This window comes from Oncorhynchus clarkii, chromosome 13 (genome assembly GCF_045791955.1).
Source record: "Oncorhynchus clarkii lewisi isolate Uvic-CL-2024 chromosome 13, UVic_Ocla_1.0, whole genome shotgun sequence".
Taxonomy (NCBI): Eukaryota; Metazoa; Chordata; class Actinopteri; order Salmoniformes; family Salmonidae; genus Oncorhynchus; species Oncorhynchus clarkii.
This window is the reverse complement of record NC_092159.1, coordinates 11938279-11950778: the sequence shown is the minus strand read 5'-3', so window position 1 is coordinate 11950778 and position 12500 is coordinate 11938279. Positions and strand designations below refer to the sequence as shown.

The 12500-nt window shown below is 45.2% G+C and overlaps 1 protein-coding gene across 1 annotated transcript in view; it reads right to left on the bottom strand.

The window, feature by feature from the left end:
- LOC139423757 (voltage-dependent T-type calcium channel subunit alpha-1I-like) overlaps window positions 1-12500 on the bottom strand; it is a 99991-nt gene that overhangs the window by 77859 nt on the left and 9632 nt on the right. Inside the window, exons 7-12 of the mRNA XM_071175386.1 lie at window positions 11081-11236; window positions 10388-10478; window positions 7785-7963; window positions 3567-3637; window positions 2852-3332; window positions 2510-2610 (exon numbers count right to left, since the gene is read on the bottom strand). Coding sequence (XP_071031487.1) covers window positions 2510-2610; window positions 2852-3332; window positions 3567-3637; window positions 7785-7963; window positions 10388-10478; window positions 11081-11236 — 1079 coding nt within the window. The remainder of the gene's footprint in view (window positions 1-2509; window positions 2611-2851; window positions 3333-3566; window positions 3638-7784; window positions 7964-10387; window positions 10479-11080; window positions 11237-12500) is intronic.

The window sequence follows — 12500 nt, the reverse complement described above, 5'->3', positions numbered from 1 at the left end:
CCGACAAAACTCAAGGAAAATTATTATTTTCTGTGAAATAATCTCTCCTGTCTTATATTTGATGACGTTGAAGCACTTCTGTCACCATGTTATGATCTTAGTCAGATATGACTGTGCTGCGCAGCAGAGCACGAGCAAATGGCTTGTGAATAATGTCAGGGTCCGTCGGGCTCGGGTCAGGTAGCAGCGCTATAGTGGTGGGGATTGTACCAAAATAAGAGCTTTAACCTCTTGAAACTCTAGGGGCAGTATTTCATTTTTGGATGAAAAACGTTCCCGTTTTAAACAAGATATTTTGTCACGAAAAGATGCTCGACTATGAATATAATCGACAGCTTTGGAAAGAAAACACTCTGACGTTTCCAAATCTGCAAAGATATTATCTGTGAGTGCCACAGAACTGGTGCTACAGGCGAAACCAATATGACATTTCAAACAGGAAGTACCCCAGATTTTGGAGGCGCTGTGTTCCAATGTCTCCTTATATGGCTGTGAATGCGCAAGGAATGAGCCTACACTTTCTGTCGTTTCCCCAAGGTGTTTGCAGCATTGTGACATATTTGTAGGCATATCATTGGAAAATTGACCATAAGAGACTACATTTACCAGGTGTCCGTCCGCCTGGTGTCCTCCGTCGAAACTATTGCGTAATCTCCAGGTGCGTGCATGTTTCCATTTTGAAGAGAGGAGAAACTAAACTGCCACGAGTGACTTATCATCGAATAGATATGTGAAAAACACCTTAAGGATTGATTCTAAACAACGTTTGCCATGTTTCTGTCGATATTATGGAGTTAATTTGGAAAAAAGTTTGCGTTTTAATGACTGAATTTTCGGGGTTTTTTCTCAGCCAAACGTGATGAACAAAACGGAGCGATTTCTCCTACACAAATAATATTTTTGGAAAAACTGAACATTTGCTATCTAACTGAGAGACACCTCATTGAAAACATCCGAAGTTCTTCAAAGGTAAATTATTTTATTTTAATGCTTTTCTTGTTTTTGTGAAAATGTTGCCTGCTGAATGCTAGGCTTAATGCTATGCTAGCTATCAATACTCTTACACAAGAGACAGACAGGTATTTATGTGTGTTGTCTGGGTAACAAGAGACAGACAGGTCTTTATGTGTGTTGTCTGAGTAACAAGAGACAGACAGGTATTTATGTGTGTTGTCTGGGTAACAAGAGACAGACAGGTCTTTATGTGTGTGTTGTCTGGGTAACAAGAGACAGACAGGTCTTTATGTGTGTGTGTCTGGGTAACATGAGACAGACAGGTCTTTATGTGTGTGTGTCTGGGTAACAAGAGACAGACAGGTCTTTATGTGTGTTGTCTGAGTAACAAGAGACAGACAGGTCTTTATGTGTGTTGTCTGAGTAACAAGAGACAGACAGGTCTTTATGTGTGTGTTGTCTGGGTAACAAGAGACAGACAGGTCTTTATGTGTGTGTGTCTGGGTAACAAGAGACAGACAGGTCTTTATGTGTGTGTGTCTGGGTAACAAGAGACAGACAGGTCTTTATGTGTGTGTGTCTGGGTAACAAGAGACAGACAGGTCTTTATGTGTGTGTGTCTGAGTAACAAGAGACAGACAGGTCTTTATGTGTGTGTGTCTGGGTAACAAGAGACAGACAGGTCTTTATGTGTGTGTGTCTGAGTAACAAGAGACAGACAGGTCTTTATGTGTGTGTGTCTGGGTAACAAGAGACAGACAGGTCTTTATCTGTGTGTGTCTGGGTAACAAGAGACAGACAGGTCTTTATGTGTGTGTTTTCTGGGTAACAAGAGACAGACAGGTCTTTATGTGTGTGAGTCTGGGTAACAAGAGACAGACAGGTATTTATGTGTGTGTGTCTGGGTAACAAGAGACAGACAGGTCTTTATGTGTGTGTGTCTGAGTAACAAGAGACAGACAGGTCTTTATGTGTGTGTGTCTGGGTAACAAGAGACAGACAGGTCTTTATGTGTGTGTGTCTGGGTAACAAGAGACAGACAGGTCTTTATGTGTGTGTTTTCTGGGTAACAAGAGACAGACAGGTCTTTATGTGTGTGAGTCTGGGTAACAAGAGACAGACAGGTATTTATGTGTGTGTGTCTGGGTAACAAGAGACAGACAGGTCTTTATGTGTGTGTGTCTGGGTAACAAGAGACAGACAGGTCTTTATGTGTGTGTTTTCTGGGTAACAAGAGACAGACAGGTCTTTATGTGTGTGAGTCTGGGTAACAAGAGACAGACAGGTCTTTATGTGTGTGTGTCTGAGTAACAAGAGACAGACAGGTCTTTATGTGTGTTGTCTGGGTAACAAGAGACAGACAGGTCTTTATGTCTGTGTGTCTGGGTAACAAGAGACAGACAGGTCTTTATGTGTGTTGTCTGAGTAACAAGAGACAGACAGGTCTTTATGTGTGTGTTGTCTGGGTAACAAGAGACAGACAGGTCTTTATGTGTGTGTGTCTGAGTAACAAGAGACAGACAGGTCTTTATGTGTGTGTGTCTGAGTAACATACTTGTTCTGTGGTGAGAAGAGGTAGACAGACCAGTCCTCTCTTTTCTCACACCAGTCAGGCCTGTACACCTCCATCATCTTCTGGATACGGAAACACAGACTCTGGAGGAGGAAGAGAGGAGGGGGGAGGAGAGAGAGAGTGTGAGAAAGAGAGAGAGAAAGAGGGAGAGAGGAAATGTATTATCAATAGAGCAAAATGGGAGGACATTCATGTCACCTCTGGTGGTAATGTTTGATACAATGACTTGGCAGTCATTTCGGTCAAGGACATTTTCCATCGATTAAAAACCCTCTGGGTAAACATAGACTACTCAGTTGTAGCCAGTCTTGCAGTAAAACTCACATAGTCTGTCTCCTCATCCAGGTCCGATCTGTCCTTGGCGAGGTTCAGCTGAGGGAAGACCTCCGTTAGGAGTTGGGCAGTCTGGGGACCCATAACACCAATAGGACTAGGAGCCTTTCCATTACAATCATGGTGCTCCACCACCATACCCCCACTGCCGCTGCTCCCTCCCCCAGAAACACTCCTCATCCTGGGGTTGGGGTGAGACGGAGGTCCCCCGGGGACCTGGAGCATGTTTGGCAGCTCCAGGGAGAGAGCGCGGCGGTCCCGGTGCCGGATGGCATTGCGTCGGGAGAGGAGGGGGAGAGGGGGAGCGTGGTGAGGGGGGAGGCGGAGAGCGGGGGAGAGGAGGAACTCGTGTTCGGCTGAGTGGTAAAGGGAGTGGATGTGGGAGTGGGGGCTTCGGACACGGAGGCTTCCTCCCACCACACCTGCTCCCATCCCCCCTAGCCCCCGGGAGGGACAACCCAGGCTGTTCCAGCTGGACCTGAGGGCAGGCAGAATGTGGTGGGTACGTGAAGAGTTCATAAAGTAGTTATAACGGATTCATAAAGGATTGGTACGTTCCTGAGATAAATAGTGTATTACACAATTAATTATGGATCAATAAGATTACTTTAATCATTCAACAGGACTAATAGGATATGACTGATTAATTAATGATCGATTCATGATTAATGAAGTAATCAAGTATTCCATTGCTCTAACTATCTACCTGCGGTTCCATGCACTCTGAGGAGGGGGAGGGCGACCCCAATGGTGGTGCAGGGAACTGCGGCCGTGGTGCTGTAACCAAGACAACAAAAGACAACATGAGAAAATGAACTGGTATTTGAAATGTCTACGTTGGTAAATACATGATGTATATACCATATATACACCATAAAGACAACATTAAGGACCCCGTTTGGCCTCAGTCTCAATACGTCGGGGCGTGGACTCTACAAGCTGCCATGATGACTCGAATGCTTCCCACAGTTGTGTCAAGTTGGCTGGTAGTGGATCTCTACCCTGAATAGCTGGCTCCATCTCATCCCACAGATGCTCAATTGGATTGAGATCTGGTGACTGGGCAGGCCACTGCACTAAGCTGAATTCACTGTCGTGGAACCATTCCTGGCCAATCCTAGCCTTGTGGCATGGGGCATTACCCGGCTGAAAACAATCCTTTCACAGATGGATACACTGCTGCCATTAAGGGATGCGCCTGATTGGAAAAGATGTTCAGATATCCTGTGGCATTCAAACATTGCTCCACTTTTATCAAGGGGCCCAATGTGTGCCATGAAAACACACCATCACATCACCACCAGCCTATAATGTTGACATGCGGCATGATGGATGCATGTGGTTCTCTCCAAACCCTAGTCCTCCCATCAGCGTGAAACAGCAAGAAGCAGGATTCTTCAGAACAGGCAATGTTTTTCCAATTCTCCAGTGTCCAGTGTTTTCGTTCCTTAGCCCACTGCAACCGCAGATTCTGGGTCCAGTGTTTTCGTTCCTTAGCCCACTGCAACCCCAGTTTCTGGGTCCAGTGTTTTTGTTCCTTAGCCCACTGCAACCGCAGTTTCTGGGTCCAGTGTTTTCGTTCCTTAGCCCACTGCAACCACAGTTTCTGGGTCCAGTGTTTTCGTTCCTTAGCCCACTGCAACCGCAGTTTCTGGGCTTTTTCTGCTGAAAGAAGTGGAACTGGATCCACCTGGTCAGTCTGTCATGGAAAGAGCAGGTGTTCATAATGTTTTGTACATTCAGTGTATACACCTGGGAGAACAAGTATTTGATACACTGCCGATTTTGCAGGTTTTCCTACTTACAAAGCATGTAGAGGTCTGTCATTTTTATCATAGGTACACTTCAACTGTGAGAGACGGAATCTAAAACAAAAATCCAGAAAATCACATTGTATTGTTTTTAAGTAATTAATTTGCATTTTATTGCATGACATAAGTATTTGATCACCTACCAACCAGTAAGAATTCCGGCTCTCACACACCTGTTAGTTTTTCTTTAAGAAGCCCTCCTGTTCTCCACTCATTACCTGTATTAACTGCACCTGTTTGAACTCGTTACATGTATAAAAGACACTTGTCCACACACTCAATCAAACAGAATCCAACCTCTCCACAATGGCCAAGACCAGAGAGCTGTGTAAGGACCACAGGGATATAATTGTAGACCTGCACAAGGCTGGGATAGGCTATAGGACAATAGACAAACAGCTTGGTGAGAAGGCAACTGTTAGCGCAATTATTAGAAAATGAAAGAAGTTCAAGATGACGGTCAATCACTCTCGGTCAGGGGCTCCATGCAAGATCTCACCTCGTGGGACATCAATGATCATGAGGAAGGTGAGGGATCAGCCCAGAACTACACGGCAGGACCTGGTCAATGACCTGAAGAAAGCTGGGACCACAGTCTCAAAGAAAACCATTAGTAACACACTACGCCGTCATGGATTAAAATCCTGCTGCGCACGCAAGGTCCCCCTGCTCAAGCCAGCGCATGTCCAGGATCGTCTGAAGTTTGCCAATGACCGTCTGGATGATCCAGAGGAGGAATTGGAGAAGGTCATGTGGTCTGATGAGACAAAAATAGAGCTTTTTGGTCTAAACTCCACTCGCCGTGTTTGGAGGAAGAAGATGGATGAGTACAACCCCAAGAACACCATCCCAACCATGAAGCATGGAGGTGGAAACATCATTCTTTGAGGATGTTTTCTGCAAAGGGGACAGGACGACTGCACCGTATTGAGGGGAGGATGGATGGGGCCATGTATCGCGAGATCTTGGCCAACAACTTCCTTCCCTCAGTAAGAGCATTGAAGATGGGTTGTGGCTGGGTCTTCCAGCATGACAACGACCTGAAACACACAGCCAGGGCAACTAAGAAGTGGCTCCGTAAGAAGCATCTCAAGGTCCTGGAGTGGCCTAGCCAGTCTCCAGACTTGAGAAAATCTTTGGAGGGAGCTGAAAGTCCGTATTGCCCAGCGACAGCCCCGAAACCTGAAGGATCTGAAGAAGGTCTGTATGGAGGAGTGGGCCAAAATCCCTGCTGCAGTGTGTGAAAACCTGGTCAAGAGGAAACGTATGATCTCTGTAATTGCAAACAAAGGTTTCTGTACCAAATATTAAGTTATGCTTTTCTGATGTATCAAATACTTATGTCATGCAATAAAATGCAAATTAATTAGTTAAAAAATCATACAATGTGATTTTCTGGATTTCTCTCACAGTTGAAGTGTACCTATGATAAAAATTACAGACCTCTACATGCTTTGTAAGTAGGGAAACCTGCAAAATTGGCAGTGTATCAAATACTTGTTCTCCCCACTGTGTATATATATATATATATATATATATATATATATATATTTATTTATTTATTTATATAAAGACTTTCTAGACAGTGTTTCTGCCGACGTTCAAATGAAGCCTCACCAGTGAAACTTTACCAAGTGAGTTAACTGACCGTTCTAAACCGTGTGAGTGGTGCCCTGGGAGGTGATAGCCCCTCTGTCAGGATAATTACATGGTTTACTTCTGGAATCGTCCCTGTGACGACAATCACAGTCTTTTTCACAGCTATATACCGGAGGAATTTATACCACCGTTGCCACAGCAACGCTTATTTTGTCCCACCCCCCTTTCATTTTTTTGTGTGAGATGTGTCTCACCTCATTAAACAGATATACATCAACACAACAGGAAAAACCAAAGTGGAAGAAAGACAAAAATGTGTTTTTAGATTATTCAGGTAAATTGAGTAAATAAAAAAAATGCCATCATTGATCAAACAATTAACTTGGAACTCTCTCAGGCTACTGGTAGGGGACAGAAACATTCATGTTAACTTTTACCCCCAGGCAGTGGAGTATACCATGATTGTGGAGGCCTTCAGCAAAGATGTCTTACATTGTTATTAACATGTGACAATGAAGACAAGTATGTCACTAAACTATACATAATCCTCTCTTCCTCTCTCTCTCTCTATATATATATATATCTTCCTCTCTCTATAGCTCTCTCTCTCACTCTCATTCTCTCTCTCTCTCACTCTCTCTCTCGCTCTCTGTCGCTCTCATTCCGTGTCTCTCCTTCCCTCTCTCTCTCTCTCTCTCTCGCTCTCTGTCGCTCTCATTCCGTGTCTCTCCTTCCCTCTCTCTCTCTCTCTCACTCTCTCTCTCTCTCTCTCTCTCGCTCTCTGTCGCTCTCATTCCGTGTGTCTCTCCTTCCCTCTCTCTCTCTCTCTCTCTCTCTCTCTCACTCTCATTCTCTCTCTCTCTCTCTATCTCTCGCTCTCTGTCGCTCTCATTCCGTGTGTCTCTCCTTCCATCTCTCTCTCTCTCTCTCTCACTCTCCTTCCCTCTCTCTCTCTCTCTCTCTCTCTCTCTCTCTCTCTCGCTCTCTGTCGCTCTCATTCCGTGTCTCTCTCCTTCCCTCTCTCTCTCTCTTGTTTAATTAACAGTGGTTGCCATGGCGACTGGAATCCCGGGAACTGAGCCAGGCTCAATCAACCAAAGGCAGGCTTCGGCTCGACAGACAGATGCGTGGAGTCGAGGGAGTTCCTGAACTGGGAACGTTGTGATCAGAATCTCCCCCGTCGTCGGGAATGTTTCTCGAATTGAAGACTCCATCCGGAATAGTCTGCGGCTGACTAGTGGCTAAGCAGACCCTTGATAACTGCCATTATGTGGCGTGTAGTGTGTAATTTGTGTAATGCAACTTGTACATAGTCTGGGGTCTAGGAAATCATAGACTGCGGACATTTAAAGAATAGCTGTTATATTTACGATATGCTAAGTGTTGCGATTAGGGAAAGTCTTCTTTTAAGGGTATTTACACTGAGAAATTCTGGGTTAATGGTTGAGTGTGTGTGTGTGTGTGTGTGTGTGTGTGTGTGTGTGTGTGTGTGTGTGTGTGTGTGTACATCTCACCAGAGAGAATGATCTCCTCTGCTCCAGGTTGGCCTTGCCCAGACTCATAACGCTGCTCTTCCGTGACCCCAGGGCATAGGTCAGCCTGTCAGTGGGGTACGACCCCCTGGGGGTCATCACCGGGGTCAACGTGGTCAACTCCAGGTGCCCGTTAGGGGTCAAAGTGCAGATCTTAGGATCTAAAAGGGCAAAGATGAAGAAGAAGAAGGACAGAGCTTTATATAAATAATTGCATTCGGTCTCTAAAACAGCCCTTGTAGTTTTTCCTAAATCCTCATATATACCCCCAGCTAGCTCCACTTGTTTGAAGTATTAAAATATTAACACACATGATACCTACTCTCCAGTCTTCATCCATAACGTAACACCCCAAGGAGACACAGAACAGAGTTATCCACAACAGGAATACTAGGTCTGACACCTCACATAGAGCCCCACATTGGAGGTGTCACAGTACCTATAAAAACTAGGAGTCATACAGGGAAATGGTTCCAATCATTTTCCCCACAGGGGATTTCAGAAACACTTAAAATAAGGGCTGTGTTTCGGCTGTGTTTCGTGTAGACTTACCCTGGCTTGACGTTTTGAAAATCATGTAAATCTCTCTCGGACAAGGTGACTTGTGTCAATATATTAGTCTCTATTTACTCTCAGATTTGAAAATGCTAATTAGCATCAAAGTAAGACGATAAGACTACAAATCCCTGCAAGCTCCTGCACTTCCTCTATAGCTGGCACCTTTGCTAACGGGTACATTTTAAAAAACTTTAGCCAATTTATTAATGACTAAATTTACCTTTGGCTCGATTCGGCAGTCTCGTCCAGATCATCACTGCATTTCTACTTCTTTATGATAGCCACGTTAGCAGCTAATTCGCATTTCATTTTTGGGGAGTAAATACAGACGAATACATTGATGAAAGTCACCTTGTCCTAGACAGATTTACACGGTTATCAAAACATTAAATCAGGGTAAGACTACAGGAAACACAGCCCTTATTTTAAGTGTTTCTAAAATCCCCTGTGGGAAATATGGATGGTGGAAAAACGATTGGAACCATTTCCTTGTTTGACCGCTAGGTTTTCTGGGTATTATGACTCATACTGTGGTACTCTATGGAGGTCAGGCTTTACAGAACATGTTCTCCGGGTCTTAGATGATCTAATAGTGTTTCTGGCTGAGCTCAGGGGGCTCTGTAAGCTGATTGGCTAAACCGGGGTCAGAGTTATGATTTATAGATAACAGACGGGGTTCTTTTTGTCAGTTAGAACACGTAGTCTTACTCTCTTTTCTCTTTCACTCAGTCTGAGGAGAGCTTGAAGCTGCCTTGGTTCAAATAAGGTGAGGACATCTGTAATGGAAGTGGGAGACTGTGAGGAAGAGTTGATGTGGGTGTGTGTGTGTGTGTGTGTGTGTGATGTAGAGAACACTGAGTGCTACCCAGAATGAACCCCAAAACAGCCCTTCCTGTCTCCATGTGTGTCCCTGTCTACTTCAGCACTCTGTGCACTATAACTCCTCAATGCATGACTATACTTTGGTATGAATCCCATCCAGAATTCTACAGTTGTCTTGGGAACCACCTTCCTTTGTCTGTGACTGAATACCTAGTCCGTGTACAATGGTTTCCAGGATGCTCTACCCCCCACCCCTTTAATGTGTTGTGTACAACATCCTTGAAACATGAGCATGAAGAATGCTCTGCTTTGTCCTCTGCTTGTCCTCTGCTTGTCCTAGAAACCACTGTACAGGTGTTGTATTCTGGATGTTACCATCCAAACCACAGCATTACATTGTGAATGTTACCATCCAAACCACAGCATTACATTGTGAATGTTACCATCCAAACCACAGCATTACATTGTGAATGTTACCATCCAAACCACAGCATTATATTGTGAATGTTACCATCCAAACCACAGCATTATATTGTGAATGTTACCATCCAAACCAAAGCATTACATTGTGAATGTTACCATCCAAACCACAGCATTATATTGTGAATGTTACCATCCAAACCACAGCATTACATTGTGAATGTTACCATCCAAACCACAGCATTATATTGTGAATGTTACCATCCAAACCACAGCATTACATTGTGAATGTTACCATCCAAACCACAGCATTACATTGTGAATGTTACCATCCAAACCACAGCATTATATTGTGAATGTTACCATCCAAACCACAGCATTATATTGTGAATGTTACCATCCAAACCACAGCATTATATTGTGGATGTTACCATCCAAACCACAGCATTATATTGTGAATGTTACCATCCAAACCACAGCATTATATTGTGAATGTTACCATCCAAACCACAGCATTATATTGTGAATGTTACCATCCAAACCACAGCATTATATTGTGAATGTTACCATCCAAACCACAGCATTACATTGTGAATGCTACCATCCAAACCACAGCATTATATTGTGAATGTTACCATCCAAACCAAAGCATTACATTGTGGATGTTACCATCCAAACCAAAGCATTATATTGTGAATGTTACCATCCAAACCACAGCATTATATTGTGAATGTTACCATCCAAACCACAGCATTACATTGTGAATGCAGTATATGAAGACTCACCAGACAGTTTGAGAGAATCATTAAGCTTCTCACTCTCGTCAAAGTTAGAGGGGGAACTGTCATCCTCTGAATAGGAGCGATTAGCATCTCCCTGGTGGAGAGACAGAGAGAGGAAGAGAGAGAGAGGAAGAGAGAGATAGAAAAAGAGGGAGGGAGTGAAGGAGAGAGAAAGACAGGAAGAGAGAGAGGGGAAGAGAGTGAGGGAGGGAAGGAGAGAGAAAGACAAAGGAAGAGAGAGAGGGGAAGAGAGTGAGGGAGGGAAGCAGAGAGAAAGACAGGAAGAGAGAGAGTGGAAGAGAGTGAGGGAGGGAAGCAGAGAGAAAGACAGGAAGAGAGAGAGGGGAAGAGAGTGAGGGAGGGAAGCAGAGAGAAAGACAGGAAGAGAGAGAGGGGAAGAGAGTGAGGGAGGGAAGGAGAGAGAAAGACAGGAAGAGAGAGAGGGGAAGAGAGAGAGGGGAAGAGAGTGAGGGAGGGAAGGAGAGAGAAAGACAGGAAGAGAGAGAGGGGAAGAGAGAGAAAGAAAGAAGAAGAGAGGGAGGCAGGGCAAGAGAGAAAGGGGGAGGAATGGACGAAGAGTGGGAGGGAGAGAGGAGGAAGAACATGAATGCTACATCAAAAGATCTATGCCATGTCATTGGTTTGAAGTATGGTAACCCCCCCCCCCCCCCCCCCCCCAAAAGCTCAAACTCTTACCTCAGCCTGAAATCCCTCTACCAAGATGGCCACCAGCAGGTTGAAGAGGACGTAGTTCCCAAACGTCATAAGAGCTACGAAGTACAGAGCAGCTAGAGGAGAGGTGGCAGCCATTCCATTATACAGCACCGTGTTCCAGTCTTCCTGGGTTAGGATCTACACAGAGAAAGAAGGAGAGAAAGAGATGGGGGTGAGAGAAGGAGAGAGGGATGAGAGAAGGAGAGAGGAAAAAGAGGATGGAGGGATGAGAAAAGGAGGGAGGGATGAGAAAAGGAGAGAGGGATGAGAGAAGGAGCAAGGGTTGAGAGGAGGAGAAATGGATGAGAGTAGGAGTGAGGGATGAGAGAAGTAGAGGGGGATGAGAGAAGGAGCGAGGGATGAGAGAAGGATGGATGAAAGAAGGAGTGAGGGATGAGAGAAAGAGAGAGGGATAAGAGTAGGAGCGAGGGATGAGCGATGGATGAGAGAAGGAGAGAGGGATGAGAGATGGAGGAGAGAAGGAGAGAGGGATGAGAGAAAGAGAGAGGGATGATAGAAGGAGCAAGGGATGAGAGGAGGAGAAATGGATGAGAGTAGGAGCGAGGGATGAGAGAAGTAGAGGGGGATGAGAGAAGGAGCGAGGGATGAGAGAAGGATGGATGAGAGAAGGAGTGAGGGATGAGAGAAAGAGAGAGGGATAAGAGTAGGAGCGAGGGATGAGCGATGGATGAGAGAAGGAGAGAGGGATGAGAGATGGAGGAGAGAAGGAGAGAGGGATGAGAGAAAGAGAGAGGGATGATAGAAGGAGCAAGGGATGAGAGGAGGAGAAATGGATGAGAGTAGGAGCGAGGGATGAGAGAAGTAGAGGGGGATGAGAGAAGGAGCGAGGGATGAGAGAAGGATGGATGAGAGAAGGAGTGAGGGATGAGAGAAAGAGAGAGGGATAAGAGTAGGAGCGAGGGATGAGCGATGGATGAGAGAAGGAGAGAGGGATGAGAGATGGAGGAGAGAAGGAGAGAGGGATGAGAGAATGAGAGAGGGATGATAGAAGGAGAGAGGGATGATAGATGGAGGAGAGAAGGAGAGAGGGATGAGAGAAGGCGAGAGGGAAGATAGAAGGAGAGAGGGATGATGGATGGAGGAGAGAAGGAGAGAGGGATGAGAGAAGGAGAGAGGGATGATAGAAGGAGAGAGGGATGAGAGGATAGAGGAGATAGGGATGAGAGATGGATGAGAGGAGATAGGGATGAGAGATGGAGGAGAGAAGGAGAGAGGGATGAGAGATGGAGGAGAGAAGGAGAGAGGGATGAGAGAAGGAGAGAGAGAGGTGAGAAAAGGAGAGAGGAGATAGGGATGAGAGGAGGAGAGAGGGATGAGAGAAGGAGAGAGCAGCTGAGGAGAGGTGGAGGTCATGCACAATGCACACACACACTACCACCCC